General features: G+C 43.3%; 1 protein-coding gene across 1 annotated transcript in view; it reads left to right on the top strand.

Moving 5' to 3' along the window:
- LOC126092745 (luciferin sulfotransferase-like) overlaps window positions 1–21,952 on the top strand; it is a 36,264-nt gene that overhangs the window by 1,110 nt on the left and 13,202 nt on the right. Inside the window, exons 2-4 of the mRNA XM_049908470.1 lie at window positions 4,040–4,139; window positions 10,163–10,304; window positions 13,012–13,132. Coding sequence (XP_049764427.1) covers window positions 4,040–4,139; window positions 10,163–10,304; window positions 13,012–13,132 — 363 coding nt within the window. The remainder of the gene's footprint in view (window positions 1–4,039; window positions 4,140–10,162; window positions 10,305–13,011; window positions 13,133–21,952) is intronic.

Here is a 21,952-nt window from a genome sequence, read left to right as displayed (position 1 = left end):
GTTCTGCAGTGGTCGGTTTCTTCCACTCGTTCACAACGGTTGATACTTATAAGATGAGCATCGTAATTCGTCAGATTGTGAAACACGACAAACACCTTAAAGTTAGGTCTGCAACTTAAATTATAATTATCATGTGCGGTTCGTCGAAATATGCCTGTAAAACAACAAATATCTCTGTGTTTAGTATCAGTTTGCTTGAAGAATTCAATGCAGATGTGGCAGATTTCTGCTGTTCAAAACGATAATTTCTCTTCGAGACTAATAATCATCTGCTTGTTTATAACATGTACGCCGAAAACTCTGAATATGCCTCCCTGTAACCACAGTAAGCATAGAAAGCAGTGCTACATGATTCGTGCACAAAAGTTTCATCGTTATCGCCCGATAGTTGCAAGCTTTCGGTGTCTATGTTTATGCAAATGGCAATTTTACTTGTTATACGAGTCGAATTTTATGGTTCTAATGGCTCTGAGCAGTATGGGACTTAACATCTATGGTCATCAGTCCCCTAGAACTTAGAACTACTTAAACCTAACTAACCTAAGGACATCACACAACACCCAGTCATCACGAGGCAGAGAAAATCCCTGACCCCGCCGGGAATCGAACCCGGGAACCCGGGCGTGGGAAGCGAGAACGCTACCGCACGAACACGACCTGCGGACTCGAATTTTATGAACTCTTTCTCTACGTTGGGCATGATGCTGTTGACTGGTTTGAATTACTAACATTCAACTAAATGTGCAGCAAATTCTCGTTAGAATAAAAAAGCACAAACAAGGCTCACATATTTCAACTGAATGATGAGAAGAAAGTAATGCTACTATGTTTGTCTTTTTTAGTGCTTTTATGTAAGAGAAATGATCAACTTCTGTCTGCACTTTCGACCGGTAGCGCTAAAAAATTTGGCATTTTTCTCACAGTTATGATGCTGCGATATAACGGAACCGATTAAAATTTTTCATTCACGTTCTTATGTTCCTTTTATAACCACGCTCTTGCCCAGACTACTGAATATGCTACATATCAATGGATCCGCTTCAACTGTTTTCCTTAAATATTTTCACATGTTTCAGTTCAGTACGAAATTGAATGTTTGTAAAGTTTATGTATCTGAATAAGAAGTGTAACTACTCCATGATTCACTTGGTCATTTACTGAATAGAAGCCAGCTTTAACTGACCACGACTGGAAGCAACAATTATTCTTGTTTGACTGAATATTTTTCACAGCAATGGTTAACAGACTGAACTCTCATATGGGAGAACGACGATTCGAACCCGCGTCCGGGTGTCCTCATTTAGGTTTTCTGTGATTTCCCGAAATCGCTTCAGGCAAATGCCGGGATGGTTCCTTTCAAAGGCCATGGCTGATTTCCTTTCCCAACCGTCCCTAATCCGAGCTTGTGCTCCGTCTCTAGTGACCTCGTTGTAGACGGAACGTTAACCACCAAGCTCGTCATACTCCTCGTCCTCTGTGGTTCCCCGTAACAAATCCTTTATTTATATTCACAATGACGCCGTGTTTCAAGATTTATTTTAGTACCCAGCTGGAATCGTGAACTTGGGAAAGTTTACAAAAAAAAAAAAAAATGGCTCTGAGCACTATGGGACTTAACATCTGAGGTCATCAGTCCCCTAGAACTTAGAACTACTTAAACCTAACTACCCTAAGGACATCACATACATCTATGCCCGAGGTAGGATTGGAACCTGCGACCGTAGCGGTCGCGCGGTTCTAGGCTGAAGCGCCTAGAACCGCTCGGTCACACTGGCCGGTGAAAGTTTACAGTTTTGTAACCATAAGTCTGTGACATTGCTTGGATACCATTCGCAGACGTCATTAGACAGCGATAATGACGCATTCTTGGTGTGCATAAACATTTTCCTGACGTCAAATGGTTCAAATGGCTCTGAGCACTATGGGACTCAACATCTTAGGTCATAAGTCCCCTAGAACTTAGAACTACTTAAACCTAACTAACCTAAGGACATCACACACACCCATGCCCGAGGCAGGATTCGAACCTGCGACCGTAGCAGTCCCGCGGTTCCGGACTGCAGCGACAGAACCGCTAGACCACCGCGGCCGGCTGACGTCAAATCACTTGGGAAGTATAACATAATGTATTCATTACCTTCTTCCATTCTAAAATGGTTGCGAGTCAGTTGAAGAAAATAGTTTTTGTACCGCCAGCAACATTTTCTCAAGTAGACCTAAGATCGAAAGGCGAATATCTTTGTATTTTGATAGGTGTTACAGAAAATTTAGATGTGGAGTTAACAGTGTAACACTTAACCTAAGAGTCCACAGCCATGTTTTTGCCACCAAGTGTATCTTAACATGTAAGTTACACCGATAGTACCAATATCTTTACGTATTTTGAAAACAGTACAGACAGTTTGGGCGTGGAAATAACGAGCGATCACAGACTTGTTTTAGTCAAGTGTACCTCAGCCTGTTAATTAGACCAGTAATGCCAATATCTTTACGTATTTTGATACCTAATACAGCCAAGTTAGATCTGGAAGTAATATTGTGACATTTGAGTCGGCCCCCTTCAGCTGAGTGGTCAGCGCCGCCGAATGTCACGCTACGGGGCCCGGGTTCGATTCCTGGCTGGGGCAGGCGATTTTCTCCGCTCAGGGACTGAGTGTTGTGTTGTCATCATCTCCATCTCCGATGCACAAGTCGCCAATGTGGCGTCGAATGCATTAAGTACTTGCCCTCGGCGGCCGAACTCCCCCCGAATGGGGGACTCCCGGCCCACAATGCCGTGCGCTCATTTCCGTTTTGTGACATTTGAGAGCCCACAGTCGCGTTTAAGATGTCAAGTGCATCTTAACTGTAAGTTACACCAGTAGTGGCAATACCTTTATGTATTTTGGTGAATAATACAGACAATTTGACATGGAAATAACACTGTGATATTTAATTTGAGGGTCCATTGTGCCCCCTATCAAGTGGAGTACAAATATCGAACTTTAATTGTAAGCAATTGAAGTACAGAGAACAAGCTTACCAACTCTGTGGTACACACTAATCCGCTCTTTAGTTTTAATGACTGCTGAAACAGTGGGCAGTGAATGGCTGTTTCAATTTAGTGGCTGGCAAAATACTGGGTTGTGACAGATCTAAATGAGTGTGTGTGTGGTTGTTTTTTATTTTTATTTATTTATTTATTTTTGTTTGTTGATTAAGCTGTGTCAGGTTCTGTGAATGCTGACGAAGCTGTTTGGGTTCTGCAAATATCACAAAGCTGTGGCACATGGCTGCAGATGTTGATGACTCTGTCAGGTCTGCAAATGCTGACGAAATGACGGTTCTTGAGTACATACTGACTGCCGTTTCGTTTAAATGACCTGTAAAAATACTGGGCTGTAACTGGGAGATCTCAATGTGTGTGTTTGTGTGTGTGTGTGTGTGTGTGTGTGTGTGTGTGTGTGTGTGCGTGCGTTGTCTTATAAGCTCTGTGGTTGGTCTATTTCCTAGAAAATGGCATGGCTTAAGAAGAAGCTGAAAATGTGATTGGGTGACAAACACTGGGCTGTGAATGGGAGATGTAAATACGTGTGTGTTGGCTTAGAAGCTCTCTAATTGGCCTGTTTCCAAGAAAGATACGTGGTTTAAGAGAGGGGAGGGTCATGTTGATGTCGTCAGGCCGCTGTCGCCGCAGCCCTACCCTGCAACAGTCCGAGGAACGGCCAGTGTGCATATTTGGTACCGATTGCCTATTGCTGTTCGCTGCTGTTCGCTGGTAAACATGGAGTGGGCTTCAGACGTGGGGTATGCCACCAAAACTGACCCGCTTGGGCCGGCCGCTGTGGCCGAGCGGTTCTAGGCGCTTCCGTCCGGAACGGCGCGACTGCTACGGTCGCAGGTTCGAATCCTGCCTTTGGCATGGATGTGTGTGATGTCCTTAGCTTAGTTAGGTTTAAGTAGTTCTAAGTTCTAGGGGACTGATGACCTCAGATGTTAAGTCCCATAGTGCTCAGAGCCATTTGAACCATTTTTAACCCGCTTGGTAACTTCTTTGCAGGCACAACATGGACTCAGGAAATGGTGTGGCTCATTGGACACAACTGCGATTTCGAGACTGCGAAGAAGATCAATCTGGAAGACAGATTCCCGCAGATTCAGTAAGTACATTGTGATATATTGTGATATATCGGCTATCAAACCTTTCAGACCGGAATTGTTTCTTAAAGAAGGGAAGGTCTGTTTTATAATTTCTCACTCTTCGATAATTTTTTAATGATTTCAGATGAAAGGTTTATTGAGATATATGCACCTAATTTCAAAATGCACTTTGTGCACATAGCTTTTATTTACAGACTAAAATAATTAATTTTGAAATACTCAGTGTTGTAACAATTTAACTGACCATTCAATAACTACCACGCAAAATAACAATAATAACATTCAATTATTCAGTGGAATATTACTAGCGAAACACCTCTCTGCGTTCTGATTGTCACAAGCTGCTACGCACTGCTACATTTCCTTGACGATATTTTTATAGCGATGCACAACAAGTGGCAGTACTTGCACACAGTGGAAAGACTGAACATTCACACACGTGAAAATGAGGTTTTCATTGATGAAAAAATTTCTGTTGCAGAGAAGGCTCAATAAAAATTAAGGTAACACTTGTAGCCATGGTGTCCGAAATGGTTAAATCAATTGCCCACTTGGGACGCAATATGTAATATATCTACTAATACTTACCAAATGGGATGCCTTATTGACATATATTAACTATCCACTAGCACATTACGACCGAACAATCAGACACATTCTTTTGAAGTGGTTAAACCAAACAGCTGTTACTGCTCACCACTGGACATCTGTTGCACAACCTGGCCGTACAAGCAAATTGAGGTATAGATAACAATGAATGGAATGTGGGTAAACCATCTTACAAATGACATACTCTGTTTCTAGACCACGCAGTATGTTCTGCACCGCATGCTGTGGGTGAGACCACGCAAGGATCAAAGTACTTCCGATAACATTCAACAAAATCAGAAAAAATAGTGTTCTGGTGCCATCTTCTAACGTTTACAATACTTTGAGACGGAACGCTGACTGTAACAATTACGACCGATGCGGAAGAATGATCAAGACGGTGTTCGAGCAACTGCTCCAATTCGCCTCCGGGAGCTATACAGTCCTTAGTGCTCTAAAATTTATGTTCGCACTACTTTGTACATGTTCGTGAATGATCGGGTGACAATGTGATACCACTCATTTCTATTAACCCAGATACTTTGATATTATAGAAGCACAGTGACACTTAACTAATGCACAGGCTCTCCCTGAGATATTCATTAATTTCTATAATCTTCTTAGTTGTAATATAAATTATAAAAAATTTACTTTGACGCCCACAACAACTGCATTATCACGACTAGCGCCTATTGGCTCTAGTTTGTTGTTTTCATCTGCCACTGTGGTGTATCAACTCCCATCAGCCCTGTCTAGTATTTAACGAGGTGCATCTACATGCACACTGGTCTGTACGACGTTTTTCGTAAAACTTTCTAATACAAGACACATTAAATAAAGTAACGGGGTAGGAAAGTGTATGTTCTGAAGAAAACGTCACAATCTGTAGAGCCTGAATTCATGTTTGCGTTCACTATCTTAGCAAATACTGTGTGTAGTGATACTACAAATATCTACTGCTTACAGTATCGATCTCCCTTCCTCAGTCCTGGTATTCACAAAACTTGGCATAATTTCTCATGACTACAGGACGTGTAATGTTGAAAATTAGGTGGACTGATAAGGTAAGGAATGAGGAGGTTCTACGCAGAATCGGAGAGGAAAGGAATATGTGGAAAACACTGATAAGGAGAAGGGACAGGATGATAGGACATCTGCTAAGACATGAGGGACTGACTTCCATGGTACTAGAGGGAGCTGTAGAGGGAAAAACTGTAGAGGAAGACAGAGATTGGAATACGTCAAATAATTGAGGACGTAGGTTGCAAGTGCTACTCTGAGATGAAGAGGTTAGCACAGGAAAGGAATTCGTGGCGGGCCGCATCAAACCAGTCAGTAGACTGATGAAAAAAAAAAAAAAAAAAAAACAGGACGTGTGACACATTCATAAGACTCTGATAATGTTTGTAAATAACATTTTCTGAAAGCTGTCTTGGAGTACATTTACAACGAGTGTTCAAACAACTCATGTGCTTGGCACCCTCACAAAAATTCCCGTTAAGCTCTCTAAGAGTTTTAAATTCTTGTGGTAGCTTATTGAAAATGGTTACAGCAGTATACTACACACGTTTCTGTGCAAAAACCATTTCCACGTACGCGTACACCATAATTATTCTACCACGCAAACATTTGGGGTTAAATTCGTCTGGTATGAGACGTTCCCGGTGGGTCCACTGGGGGCCGAACCGCACAATAACCCTGTGTTCGGTGTGGGGCGGCGGCGGGGTGGGTGGATTGCTGTGGCCTGTTGTGTGAACCCCTGAGGGCTGCTGCAGGTCGAAGCCTCTCCGTCGTTTCTAGGTCCTCGGTTCAATACGTACATACATACACACGCACATACATACAGACATACATACATACAGACATACATACAAACATGCAGTGGCACTCACGATAGTCTGTCTGAATATCTTTCGTAAATTTATCCCACCTAGACTTTTATAGTATGATTTGTATAAATCGTTATTATTAGCAGATTTCATGGAAGTCTACAAACATTTGAACCTGCTTGCTGCATTCATACTTACACCTCTATCTACTATTTTCAGCCTGTCACTACCATCCACTGCCAAATAGACGACAGTTTGGTACCTCAGAATACGTCCTTTATTTATTTACATGTCAAGTTCAGTAGGACCAAATTGAGGAGCAAATCTCCAAGGTCATGGAAAGTGTCAGTACATGAAATTACAGCGTAGAAGTAATAACAGATAAAAATAAAATGTTTATGAACCTGAAAGAAGTGTAGCCATAAGTTTAAGTAAATTCAATCAACAATACAACAAGAATCAGTTTAATTTTTCAAGGAACTCCTCGACAGAATAGAAGGAGTGACTCATGAGGAAACTCTTCAGTTTCGATTTGAAAGCGCGTGGGTTCCTGCTAAGGTTTTTGAATTATTGTGGTAACTTATTGAATACGGATGCAGCACTATGCTTACACCTTTCTGCACAAGAGAAAAAAAAGTCCTTCTGTTAGTGAAGTAGTACCATAAATTTCTTTTATTTCCGATTCAATGTCACCTCGTTAGCTACTCTGTCTGATGATCTACTCTTCCGTATTACTCAGTAGCACCACATCTTTTCTTCTGTCCTTGTCCGATCTGCTTATTGTCAACGTTTCACATCCGTACAGTGCTACTGTCCAGACAAATACGAGGGCGTGCCGAAAAGTAATGCCTCCGAATTTTTTATTCTGCTCTTAACATAGGCTGACGTATCACATGCGATGCCTATTACCGCAAGTTGCTACCCTCTGTCGCTAGTGGGCCCCGAATTATAGCGTAGAACACGGCTGTGTGTAACGTAACTACCTCGGTGCTTGAGTGGCCTCAGAAAACTAAAAGCACGAACTGGAACAGTTCGTCCACACATGAAGCACCTTCTACTTCGGCATGAGGATACCAGACCACACGTGAATTCTGCAGAATCTGCAACAATCATAAGATACCTCCTAATATCGTGCTAGACATCCTTTGGTCAGCGCAGCACAGCAACTCGACGTGGCATGGACTCAATAAGTCGATGAAAGTCCCCTGCAGAAATATTCAGCCATAATGCCTCTAATGCTATCCATAATTGAGAAAGTGTTGCTAGTGCAGCATTTTGTGCACGAACTGACCTCTCAGTTATGTCCCATTAAAGTTCGATGGGATTCATATCGGGCGATCAGGGTGGCCAAATCATTCGTTCGAAATGTACAGAATGTTTCTCAAACCAGTCGCGAAGCCAGCCGGAGTGGCCAAGCGGTTCTAGGCGCTACAGTCTGGAACCGCGCGGCCGCTACGGTCGCGGGTTCGAATCCTGCCTCGGGCATGGATGTGTGTGATGTGCTTAGGTTAGTTAGGTTTAAGTAGTTCTAAGTTCTAGGGGACTGATGACCTCGGACGTTGTCCCATAGTGGTAAGAGTCATTTGAACCATTACGAACCAGTCGCGAATAAATGTGGCCCGCTGACATGGCACGTTGTCATTCAAAAAAATTCCATCGCAAATGGCTGCAAATGGTCTCTAAGTACTCCAAGTAGCCAAGCATAACCGTTTCCATTCAATAATCGGTTCAGTTGAATCGCAAATGGCTGCAAATGGTCTCTAAGTACTCCAAGTAGCCAAACATAACCGTTTCCATTCAATAATCGGTTCAGTTGAACCATACGACCCAGTCCATTCCATGTAAACGCATCTCACACTATTATGGAGCCGCCACCAGCTTGCACAGCGCCTTGTTGACAACTTGGGTCCATGGCTTCATGGGGTTTGCGCCACACTAATCCTACCGTCATCTGTCACCAACTGAAATCGAGACTCATCTCAAGAGGCTACAATTTTCCAGTCGTCTAGGGTCCAACCGAAATCGTGACGAGCCCAGGAGAGGCACTGTTAGCAAAGGCACTCGCCTCGGTTGTCTGTTGCCATAGCCCATTAAAGCCATATTTCGCTGCACTGTCCTAAATAATACGTTTATCGTACGTCCCACATTGATTTATGCGGTTATTTCAGGCAATGCTGCTTGTCGGTTAGCACTGACAACTACGCAAACGCCGCTCTTCTTAGTCGCTAAATGAAGGCCGTCGGCCACTGCGTTGTCCGTGATCAGAGGTAATGCTTGAAATTTGGCATTCTCGGCACGCTCTTGGCGCTGTGGATCTCGAAATATAGAATTTTCTAGCGATTTCCGCTATGGAATGTCCCATACTTCAAATCTCCAACCACCATTCTGCGTTCAGAATGTGTTAATTCCCGTCGTGCGGCCATAGTCGTGTCGGAAACCTTTTGATATGAATCACCTGAGTAGAAATGTCACTTTTCCAGTGCACTGCCCTTTTATACCTTGTAAACGTGATACTACTACATCTATATATGTGCTTACCCCTATACCATGACTTTTGTCACATCAGTGTATTTATGTGTGTTCGTCGTCAGAGGACTATGCTAAGAAATAAAAATGTTGACCTGGAGAATACACATATAAAATGTTAATAAAGTTTACTTTTTTTTATAAACCTTTACGAGTTTTTACAGAAAAAATAGGAGACATTAATTTTCAGCACATCCTCGTGCCTTCAGAAAAAAATTTGCCAAAATTTAAGTTTATAATCGATATTAACAAATTTATCTTTTTCAGAAACGCTTCTCTTTATGTGATTAGTCCGCCTTTACGTCCTCCTACTTTGACCATCGTCATATATTTTCGTATCGAAATTGCGAAAACCGGACTTTCTTTCGTATCATATCCCAAACCTGTTATAGTTTCGCCACAGTCCGTTATTCTTTATTTACTTTTGTTGATATTAACCTTCTAATCTCTTTTCAAGACGCTACCCATTCAATTCAACTGATCCTCCAAGTCTTTTACCGTCTCGGACAGAATTACGATGCCATCGCCAAATCTCTTAATTATTATTTTTTCTTCTGGTACTCCATTAACAATTTCTCTTTGGTTTCGCTTACTGCTTGCTCAAAGCATTGGATGACGTCAGGGATAGGCTACACCATTGTCTCACTCGTTAATCAACAACTGCCTCCCATGCGTGCCTGTCCACTATTATAACTCCAGTGCGGTTTCCGTACAAGTTGTAGGCAACCCTTCGCTACTGCATTCGGTCCCTACTACCTTCAGAATTGAAGTAAATGCATTCCAGTCAACAATGGCGAAAGCTTTCTCTGGTATAAACGTAGGTCGGCCATTTTTCAACCTGTCTTCCAACATTAACCGTAAGATCACTCTAGCCTAGCGTCTTACTGCAGTCCATCGGACCCGAACTATCTTAGCCAAACGTGTAGGCGAGATGGTGAAAATCGTTCTATTTCGCGTGGACTATTTTCCTACTCACTACATGTTAGGAAGAATTAGGCAAAACATATTTTCATTCACTTGGAAAGTTGTTATCGTACGAAATTATAGATCACAGCCGTGTTAGACACATGTGTGTGCAGGAACATGACCATCGGCGGCGACGTGCCAGACGGGGAACTGGAGACAGTGCAGAAAGTGGCCAAACTGATGCCGCCACGCTACGTCAAGAGCCACCTGCCCAAGGAGCTGCTTCCCACCCAGATCTGGACCAAGAGGCCCAAGGTGAGTCCTCGCCACACATCTCTGTGTTTACAATGTCCGTGAAACGATGGGCGCTCAGTTGACGTAATCTGCCATGTCATTTACATAAGCTATCTATGTAATGTGTAACTGACCACTGTATGTCACCAGAGGCGGAGTCGGCAGTATAAGAGAAGCCGTCAATGGAGCAGTAACAACAGCAGAATGGGTAGGTTAGGAAGCTCAGTGGCTTAGATCTGCGACTGGGCACTGAATGTCACCTGAGTAACAAATCTATCAACAACTCTGGAACCATTCTAAAGCGTGCAAAGTCGACTTTCGTGATGTGATTGCGAAGTGGAAACGGGAAAGAAATGCTAAACCAAGACCAAACACAGGAAGACGGTCGAGCACTGTAGAAGGTTTCTGTAAAAATCTAAAGAAATCTAACGCAATGACTGTGCACAGGAAAATGAAAAGATCTGGATACAATGCTCGAGCAGGTCCTCTTTAGCCACAAGTTTATATAGAAACTACTAAGCCACGTATGAAATGGTGTAAGGAGAAATGTTACTGGACAGTGAATGATTGGAAATGAATGATTTGGAGTGATGAGTAACGCTGTAACAGTCTGATGGAAGGGTTTGGGTTCTGCGAATGCCTTGAAAACTTTATCTGCTGTCATGTGTAATGGCGATAGTGAAGGTTATCAGCCCCTGCACAACTTCCCAATCCTTTCGCTGTCCAGTCTCGCCATCTTCCCGAATGACGATGAAATGATGAGGACAACACAAACACCCAGTCCCAAGGTGGATAAAACCCCGACCCGGCTGGGAATCGAACCTGGGGCCCCGTGACCCAGAGGCAGCAACGCTTACCACTAGAGCACGAGCTGTGGATAGGATTGGTTTTCATGGTTAGGCTATCGTCCCCTTATTTCACTTTAGAAAATGCTAAATGCGGATGGATAGGAATACATTTTACAGCTTTGTGTACTGGGCACAGTCGAGGAACGGGTTGGTAACGATGACGTATCTATCGGCATGACATTGTAGTCTGTAAAAAAGCAGCGTCTGTGGGGCAATGCTTTGTGGACAACAACATCCCTGAAGCAGACTAGCTTGCCCGGAGTCCCGGCCTGAACACAACGGAACGCCTTTGGAAAGAGATAGAACGTCTGCTTCGCTCCAGACCCAAGCGTCCAACATCACTACCTAGCCCAGTTTTGGGTTTTGAGAATTCCCTCACAGATATTCAGGCACGTCACTGAAATTGTGCCCAGCATAGTTCATGTTACCGTAAATGTGAAGGGCGGACATACCTCATATTAATAACCACTAATAGTTGTCCAGACATTGGTAATCAGATAGTGTACATACCGCGAACAGCAGAGTTCTTATCACCCTATGCTAGAGTACGCCAGATGCTATCTTGAATCCTAATGTTGTTTAAAGTTAGACGTTCTAAGTCAATATTTTTTTACTGGAGTACTGAAAAAGGTTAGTCACATACACAAAAGATCAACCAAAGAAAAATAAAGTAGACCATAAAATGCCAGAGGGAAATTTCATAATAGCAAAAAAAGTAAAAAAATGTAATACAATGGCCAACTTTGCTTACTGAAATACTAACAATGTAAAATAAAGAACATGGGTCCTGGGGAAATTATGTATCAGTCTCCAGATAACCAATCGACAATATTACCTAAGAATAATTATTTCTCCTTTTTCTATACAGTTTTTCTGAAGTAGTCGAGTCATGGGAAATACTTTTAGTTACATTTTCCCCTCCTTGACTACTACTCGTAAATGTCACTACAGCCGAGCTCTCTTCGTTCAGTGATTAGAATAGTTAGTGATTTCTCTACCCTCTAAAGCGCAGTTGATAATGAGATTTTTGGTTCCCCATTTGGCTCTTCAAATAAAAATTTCATGGCACCTCATACAATCACATGTGCCTGGTTACAAAGAAGTTTCCCTGTACCTATGGTATGTGAAGACTGTGCTGCCATACTACGTACTAATGAGACAGCGAAGAAAATGCTGGAACAGAACAGGACAGCAGGTAAGAGGCAACTGAGGTGGCCACCCCTTTGGAACAACAGGATGGACTCGCCCGGAGCCCAGGGGGAGGATGCGCTTCTGCGCCAGCACCACTGTACTCTTCATGAGTTCTGCTAAGCGATGGTGCAGATCTGTACCGAAGGCTTTCCGGTAACCGAGAAATACGGCGTGGGCCTGAGTTCCGTAATTAACTTCCTTCTGAACCCCTTGAATGAACAAATATAGTTGGAATTCGCATGACCCTTGCTTACATAAACCTTGCTGATTCCTAAATAGAGGTCCTTCAATCTCCACAAGAGTTATAATTCGTGAACACTATATGTCTTTCATAATTCGATCCTCTAAGCGGTTGAACTAGAGGTAAGCAATTTTTCCTTCGATAGTGCTTCTGCACTTACATGGCATATATCTGTGACGACGTTTTTCGCAACTATTAATAATTTTTGATGTTTGTGCAGCCATGTTATTTCACCTGCTGCACTGATCTGGCCGAAGAAGATAAAGCTATTTCAGTGTAGTGTGTCGGAATACTACGTGATGCTTCTCAAGACATCAATCTATGCGTAAAAGGGTGTGCTGAAAAGAAATGCCTCCAAATAGTTTATTCTGCATAACAGTCCAAAGCCACCTACACAATAATTGTTGTTTGTCACTAAACTGCAGCGTTTGCTTTCTGTTCCCTGCAGGTGATTTACGTCTCCAGAGATCCAAAAGATGCGGCACTCTCTTACTACCACTACTATAACCTGGTTTACGGCTTCAGATTCACGTTTGAGCACTTTATGGACTGGTTCATGATGGATCAAAGTGAGTACCTGCACTGCAATTGCAAATCAGTAAGAACTACGGTAAAATATGTTTTATTTACATCAGACAAAAATCCCAGAAGAAAGAGATAATAAGATTCAGAATACAATACTTTGAGCTATCTAATTCAAGCTAAATTAATTTCTTTCTCTTATAATTTATCCACTTCAGTTGTTGAAAATAACCTGCCTCGTATTGTAAAGAAAACATATACTTGTATGTTAGGCCTACTAGCTGACTTCGAACCTACTAAAATTATATCTTACACGGATACAAATAACATGAATAGTAACACAATTAACAGACCAGGAGGAGGTCGAAATAAGTTTCAATAGCTTGTGCGCCATCTATTCCTGCTAAAAAAACACTAGAGTGTTTCACACTCTTTACCACTTTTGCGTCTCTTAGATCTTTAAAAAGTTGTGCTTGGCCACTGAACACACACACACACACACACACACACACACACAAATTGTCGCAAAGGAGCAAAAGTCCTAAAATATGGCATGTTCTACTTATTATTTAAGGATCGCCTGACTATAGGGAATTAGTAGCGTATTAGGGATCTCTACATCTACATCTACGTGATTACTCTGCTATTCACAATAAAGTGTCTGGCAGAGGGTTCAATGAACCACTTTCAAGCTGTCTCTCTACCGTTCCACTCTCGAACGGCACGCGGGAAAAACGAGCCCTTAAATATTTCTGTGCGACCCCTGATTTCTCTTATTTTATCCTGGTGATCATTTCTTCCTATGTAGGAGGGTGCCAACAGAATGTTTTTGCAATCGGAGGAGAAAACTAGTGATAGAAATTTCATGAGAAGATCCCGTCACAACGAAAAACGCCTTTGTTTTAATGATTGCCACCCCAATTCACGTATCACTTCTGTGACACTATCTCCCCTATTTCACGATAATACAAAACGAGCTGCCCTTCTTTGTACTTTTTCGATGTCAACCGTCAGTCCCACCTGATGCGGATCCCACACCGCACAGCAATACTCCAGAATAGGGCGGACAAGCGCGGTGTAAGCAGTCTCTTTAGTAGACCTGTTGCACCTTCTAAGTGTTCTGCCAATGAATCGCACGCAGTCTTTGGTTTGATCTACCCATAATATTATCTATGTGATCGTTCCAATTTAGGTTATTTGTAATTGTAATCCCTAAGTATTTAGTTGAATTTACAGCCTTCAGATTTGTGTGACTTATCGCGTAATCGAAAATTAGTTGATTTCTTTTAGTACTCATGTGAATAACTTCACACGTTTCTTTATTCAGGGTTAACTGCCACTTTTCGCACCATACATACATCTTTTATAAATCATTTTGCAAGTCGTTTTGATCATCTGATGACTTCACAAGACGGTAAATGACAGTATCATCTGCAAACAATCTATGACGACTACTCAGATTGTCCCCTATGTCGTTAATATACATCAGGAACAATAGAGGGCCTATAACACTTCCTTGGGGAACGCCGGATATTACTTCTGCTTTATTGGATGACTTTCCGTCTATTACTACGAACTGTGACCTTTCTTAGAGGAAGCCACGAATCCAGTCGCACAACTGAGGCGATACTCTGTAGGCACGCAGTTTGGCTAGAAGACAATTGTGAGGAACGGTGTCGAAAGCCTTTTGGAAATCTAAAAATATGGAATCAATTTGATTATGTATTGAGGAGCATAGCCAAATGGGTAAAATATGAGCTGCTCAGAATATGGATTACACTACTGCCTGAAACTTACATTCCTCCAGTACAGCGAGAGGGCGCCAGCCAGCACCAACGAGAGCCGCGAAGCGAATCCTCTCCAATCCAAGTTCCCTCCTAAACTCTCTGCAGTTCACATGCTCCACTTGGGAGAGAAAAGGGTGGGGGTGGGGGTGAGACTGATTGCTCCTGCAAAGCTGACGAACGAATACGATCCGTTTCCTAAAAACAGAGCAAAGCAGCAGAAACTTCCAGGTCAAACTATGCAGAAAGAAACATTACAGTTCACGAGTGTGGTACTGGTTTCGAACAGTCTCTTTCCGTTGGTCAGCGCTATCCACACCCCATCTGTTTGCGGAAGGGCTACTTTGGATCGGACCTAGACAGTGAGTGACTCTGGAGGGGAGCAACAAATTTCCTCATGCGAGGGAAGAGTCGGTAGGTGGCCCTTCTTTGATGCGTAAGCGAAAAGGCAAATGTCACTCTCAAGTACGCTCAGGGAAATCTGTGGTGATCGGCGGCACAGTGTCTGTGGTAAGGGATTAGCGCTTAGCACTGCTCTCATTAAGAATTTCGGGCCAGGAACCGTTTCCACCAAAGGTGGATGCCTCTCAGGTGCCGTTCATACTTTGCTACTCAGACACCGCCGAAAGCTCTCTGCCGATCCTATCGGACTGCAGAGTCCTCCATTCTCATTTCCCTCTGGCGAGAAATCGAATACTTTCCACTCTAAGCAAAACCGTACCAAGCGCACACAATTAATTATCACATAACCGTAACAAAAATGAAAAAAAAATCACTAATCGATATTTCGTAGTAATGTTACAATGTTAACAAACACCTTCATGTGGTTATGAACCGTTAATAACGTTAGAGCCAAGTTACAGTTGTGAAGAATTGGCTTTGAAGAAGCTTGAAAGATCTCAAATCATGAAGTAGCCCTAGAGAATGTAATTAAGTGGCTGCAATATTCCAGTCAGCATAGATTCTTGACAGCTCGCTGAAGAACGGATGGTTGGGGTTGGGTTGTTTGGGGTAGGAGACCAAACAGCGAGGTCATCGGTCTCATCGGATTAGGGATTGACGAGGAAGGAAGTCGGTCGTGCCCTTTCAAAGGAACCGTCCTGGCATTTGCCTGGAGCGATTTAAGAAAAGCACGGAAAACCTAAATCACGACGGCCGGACGCGGAATTGAACCGTCCTCCTCCCGAATGCGAGTCCAGTGAAGAACGGATGAATGAAAGATATTACAGTAATGGACACATTATAGGTGGGAAACGGTATACACATTTATTAGCTAATGCATCAAATTTCAGTCCGCAGCTCGTGGTCGTGCGGTAGCGTTCTCGCTTCCCACGCCCGGGTTCCCGGGTTCGATTCCCGGCGGGGTCAGGGATTTTCTCTGCCTCGTGATGACTGGGTGTTGTGTGATGTCCTTAGGTTAGTTAGGTTTAAGTAGTTCTAAGTTCTAGGGGACTGATGACCATAGATGTTAAGTCCCATAGTGCTCAGAGCCAGCCATCAAATTTCAGTATGTTGTATTAAATGATTTCTTTATAGAGTGTTTTAATAGTTATGATCAACAGTTTTGATGATGGACATTGTTATATACACCAAAAAAACGCACCTATAAAATTTTATTTTGGTATAGCTAGTTTCCACTATTTCGTCATCATCAGGCAGTCCTGGGCGTAATACACAATAAGAGGGCACAAAATTTTGCTGAAGGATATCAATATCACCTATTTTAGACCATCAAACACAGACTACCTGTTGTATGGTAGGGCATTAAACATCACTAAAACACAAACGAATTGAAGCGCAATGCTTCCCGTATTTAAGTGTCAGATAGGGCATGCCTAGTGTTACACGAGCGTTTTTCCCAAACTATCACACAAGTGATATAAAACCAGGAATAAAAAGACACATCAAATCAGAGTAATTAATTCCCACTGATAAATGAAATTTGTATTGTACATGTGTTTGCTTGTACTTAACTAACGTAGATTACATTTGTATATTTAATTGTATGTTCACCTAAACAAGAGGCATCTACGAAAGCATCTTGCACCTAGCCGTAATCGAGCAAATGCGCCGTAGGTAACAAAAGCCGGGAGGGGAGAGCTGCCCCGGCCAGAATTCGTGAAAGGCCCTTAAACACCTGCAAAGTCTGAATGCTAGGCAGTACACTGGCCCATGCTTTATGGAGCCACTTCGCGTACGGGAAGCTAAAAGTCACAATACAGAGTGTATCTGCAGTTGTGCCACGTCAATGTATTCTGGTTTCAGCAAGCTGTGTGTAGTAAGGGAATAAGCGCCTTTATTGGTAGAGACATGGAAGAGCGCCGTTGTGGGCAGAATGGTAGTAAGCAGGTCTTCTTCGAAATGCGCAGACTGCTACAGATAACACCTGATTGCGGAGTGAAGAATGGCACAGATTTGGCCACCTTTGAAGTTGTGGGACACCACCACTGAACTGAGGCCCAGTAAGACAAAATATTTAATCCACTATGGAAACCGCTAAAACTCCGTAACATAAATAATTTAGAAGTTGGAGAGAGAAACATGGCTAACCTTACAGAGGTTCATTCTCGTTGACCACAGTAAGAGAAAGAAAGAGGAGGACAGTTTTTCAGCGAGAAGGGGGGGATAAGGCCAAGTGTCTTTCAAGGCTATTTTTCACTGCCCAGCACTCAGAATATTTATCGCACACTCAATCAAAGTTATGTGACGACAGAAAACGTAGATGCACAGGTCTTCCTTGTAGTAAGCAGACGGTACGGTAGTATTCTACAGCTGAGCGTCTCTGCAGCCAGATGCCATTACGGGGCACCTCTCCTCAGCCAGGTGTCTATTCGAGCAGATGTTGTGAGCAGGCGACTTAGGTACTTTACCGGTTGATTTGAACAGACGCAGAAGTGAGCTGTTGATACAAAACCAATAACTGATTCCGCAGTGTCCTCTGCTGATTAACATGGTGTGATCTGTCTGCAACAGCGAGACGTACCTTAAGGAAATTCATTTTTAACGACATTCGATAATTTCAAGATTTATTCTGAAGACTTGCCTGCAGCTGTAGGTTCAAATGCTTTCAGCTCCGGGTATAGATGCTAATGCATACCCATCTGTGGCACTTTCTCTCCCTAAGAGCTAACCCTTTGGGAATCATGTTACCGTTCAAGCAAATATAATTTGTAATACAGTTACATGTTCTTTTGAACCGTACTCCAGATCCTAACCCCAGGCTTGCCAAGGCATTACCTTATCATTATCACTGTTTGCCAAACAATTTATTGCATATTCTAGAGCAACAATCTGTGTTAACTGTAATTGCTGTTTAATTTCGTAGATAACGGACCGTTTCATCATCATCTAGGAGTTCAGCGATTTAGTTATGTCAGATAAACAGAGGCACTTTCATACATCTGATTAGCATTGCAAGCAAGCTTCCACCAACCACGACAGCTTACACTAACTACCAATGTCCAGGGCTATTACAAATGATTGAAGCGATTTCATAAATTAACTGTAGCTCCATTCATTGACATATGGTCACGACACACTACAGATACGTAGAAAAACTCATAAAGTTTTGTTCGGCTGAAGCCGCACTTCAGGTTTCTGCCGCCAGAGCGCTCGAGAGCGCAGTGAGACAAAATGGCGACAGGAGCCGAGAAAGCGTACGTCGTGCTTGAAATGCATTCACATCAGTCAGTCATAACAGTGCAACGACACTTCAGGACGAAGTTCAACAAAGATCCACCAACTGCTAACTCCATTCGGCGATGGTATGCGCAGTTTAAAGCTTCTGGATGCCTCTGTAAGGGGAAATCAACGGGTCGGCCTGCAGTGAGCGAAGAAATGGTTGAACGCGTGTGGGCAAGTTTCACGCGTAGCCCGCGGAAGTCGACGAATAAAGCAAGCAGGGAGCTAAACGTACCACAGCCGACGGTTTGGAAAATCTTACGGAAAAGGCTAAAGCAGAAGCCTTACCATTTACAATTGCTACAAGCCCTGACACCCGATGACAAAGTCAAACACTTAGAATTTTCGGCGCGGTTGCAACAGCTCATGGAAGAGGATGCGTTCAGTGCGAAACTTGTTTTCAGTGATGAAACAACATTTTTTCTTAATGTTGAAGTAAACAGACACAATGTGCGAATCTGGGCGGTAGATAATCCTCACGCATTCGTGCAGCAAATTCGCAATTCACCAAAAGTTAACGTGTTTTGTGCAATCTCACGGTTTAAAGTTTACAGCCCCTTTTTCTTCTGCGAAAAAAACGTTACAGGACACGTGTATCTGGACATGCTGGAAAATTGGCTCATGCCACAACTGGAGACCGACAGCGCCGACTTCATCTTTCAACAGGATGGTGCTCCACCGCACTTCCATCATGATGTTCCGCATTTCTTAAACAGGAGATTGGAAAACCGATGGATCGGTCATGGTGGAGATCATGATCAGCAATTCATGTCATGGCCTCCACTCTCTCCCGACGTAACCCCATGTGATTTCTTTCTGTGGGGTTATGTGAAAGATTCAGTGTTTAAACCACCTCTACCAAGAAACGTGCCAGAACTGCGAGCTCGCATCAACGATGCTTTCCAACTCATTGATGGGGACATGCTGCGCCGAGTGTGGGAGGAACTTGATTATCGGCTTGATGTCTGCTGAATCACTAAAGGGGCACATATCGAACATTTGTGAATGCCTAAAAAAACTTTTAGAGTTTTTGTATGTGTGTGCAAAGCATTGTGAAAATATCTCAAATAATAAAGTTATTGTAGAGCTGTGAAATCGCTTCAATCATTTGTAATAACCCTGTATTTAATGAGTAATTCTGAACTAGTTCCTTCTTTGAGTGATGTACAGTTTTAATGTATAATATCAGAAAAGAAACTACACTGAGTTTCTTGAAGTTGTTTCTGCTGATAGAACACGCAATCATTTTCTGATCGTGCATCCAAGAAAGCATTATTTCTTCTTTCCATGTTCTGGCCATTTTCAAGGTGAGTATCTGGCAGGATTTTAAACTACTGGACACAATATTGTGGAGGAAACAAGTATACATCGGAGATAACATTGCCGGCAACAAGAGCGTCAATTGTAAATCAAACTTTAAGCATCTAAGTGTAAAACAAAGCAAGTGCAGAGTCAGTTGTTGATTATTTAAGTGGGTGACATATGCCACGCGCTGAAGACTCAGAATAATGTACTCTTGGAGAGCGCAGACGTGAAATAAGTTGTTTGCATGATTCGTCCAGCTTGAAGCTCTCTTCTTGTTTGAGCACGTTCTCTGCTAATCTTGCTCCCACACCTTCCTTGACTACTGAATCCCAACGGTGTGAGACAGTGACCAATATATTGGTTTTTCTGTAATCCATGGTATGGCCAGTGGAAATACAATGTTCAGCAACAGCAGATTTGCGGGTGTGTCGATAGTGTTCTTGTAAAGTGCGTATTGTTTGTCTTATGCATCCTTTACCACACTGACAAGGATCTGAATATAAGATTCAATCAAAAAGCAACGACCCGAAGACTATTAAATGAAAACCGCTGAAAATATCAAAATGCCATTGCCTGTGGAAGAAGGCTGGGTCCCTATAATAGGACCCAGACCTCGTACTCACCGTGGCCGGCCGCTGTGGCAGAGCGGTTCTAGGCGCTTCAGTCCGGAACCGCGCTGCAGGTTCGAATCCTGCCTCGGGCATTTATGTGTCTGATCTCCTCAGGTTAGTTAGGTTTAAGTAGTTCTAAGTCTAGGGAACTGATGACCTCAGATGTTAAGTCCCATAGTGCTCAGAGCCATTTGAACCGTTTGAACTCGCCGCTAGAGGGACGTCGGCGCACAACCACGGGATCACAGAGCGAGCACAAGCAAGTGTCGACCGTCCACTGTATTCAGTAATGCTGAAAACAGTAAAATGGAGGCTACAAAAGAAGAGAAAAAGTATAGAGCGCGTTTCCTGACCGCGCAAGGAGTACAGGGAACTGAAATTCATCGAAGAATGGCACACGTTAGGGACAGCGCTGCATGTCCGTTGCAAGTTTCAAGGAATGGCACAAGCGATTCAGGAAAGGACGGATTTCATTGGCCGATGACGTACATCCTTCCGCAGGCAATGATATTATGATCAGTTCAGCAGGTTTCGTTTTACACCCTAGAGCTCGCTTCTTTTTGAGTGCATCTTATACATCGTCAGTCACATTAATGTGAACGCCTGTCAGTAGCCTGAGTAATCACGTTTTGCAGCGCGAACCGCTGCCAGACGTGCAAGAAGAGAGTCAGTGAGGTTCTGGAAGGTACCGGCAGCGATGTGGAGCCACGTCGACTCCAGTGCCGTGGCAACCTGCTCTAGGTTTCTCGGTTGACGATCGAAGGCACGCACAGCCCATTCGAGGTAGTCTGACAGATTCTCGATTGGGTTTAAATTCGGGGAATTTGGTGATCTGGAGAGTGTCACACATTGTGACATGTTGCGTTGTCCTGCTGGCAGATGCCATCTCGCCAGGAAGAAACAAACTGCATATAGGAGTGGATATGGCTACCAAGGATACACGCATACTTGTGGTAATCAGTTGTACATTCCAAAGTGACCAAGGGAATGCCACAAAAACATTTCCCACACCATAACATTCCTTCCTCCGGCTTGGACCCTTCCGACGATTGTTGTAGAGTATTTCACGCCGCACAGGCCATGTTTTCTATGGACCATAAAATGTGATTCATCTGAAAAGGCACCCTACCACCACTCAATGGACGACCAGTTGCGTTATTGGCGTGCAAATCCTAGCCTTCGTCGTCGATGATCAGCAGTCAGCGTGGGTGCATGAACGAGGCACCTGCTATGGAGGCAACGTTCGCTGGACGGTAGTTGAGGAGACACTGTTGGATCCCCTTGGTTCATCTGGGCTGTCAGTTGGGCAACAGTTGCGCGCCTGTTCACCCGTGCATTTTTCAGCAGACGTCGTTCATCCCTATCGTCTACGTCCCGTGGTGCACCACAGTTGCCTCTGAGCCAGTTTTGGTTAGTGCCATTTTGCGATACGCGGTATACTTTAACGACAGCCGCACGCAAACAGTTTAGAACCTAAGCCGATTCG

This window comes from Schistocerca cancellata, chromosome 7 (assembly GCF_023864275.1).
Source record: "Schistocerca cancellata isolate TAMUIC-IGC-003103 chromosome 7, iqSchCanc2.1, whole genome shotgun sequence".
In the NCBI taxonomy this organism is placed as follows: Eukaryota; Metazoa; Arthropoda; class Insecta; order Orthoptera; family Acrididae; genus Schistocerca; species Schistocerca cancellata.
Note: the sequence above shows the minus strand (reverse complement) of the source record. Positions and strands in the feature narration are given on the sequence as shown.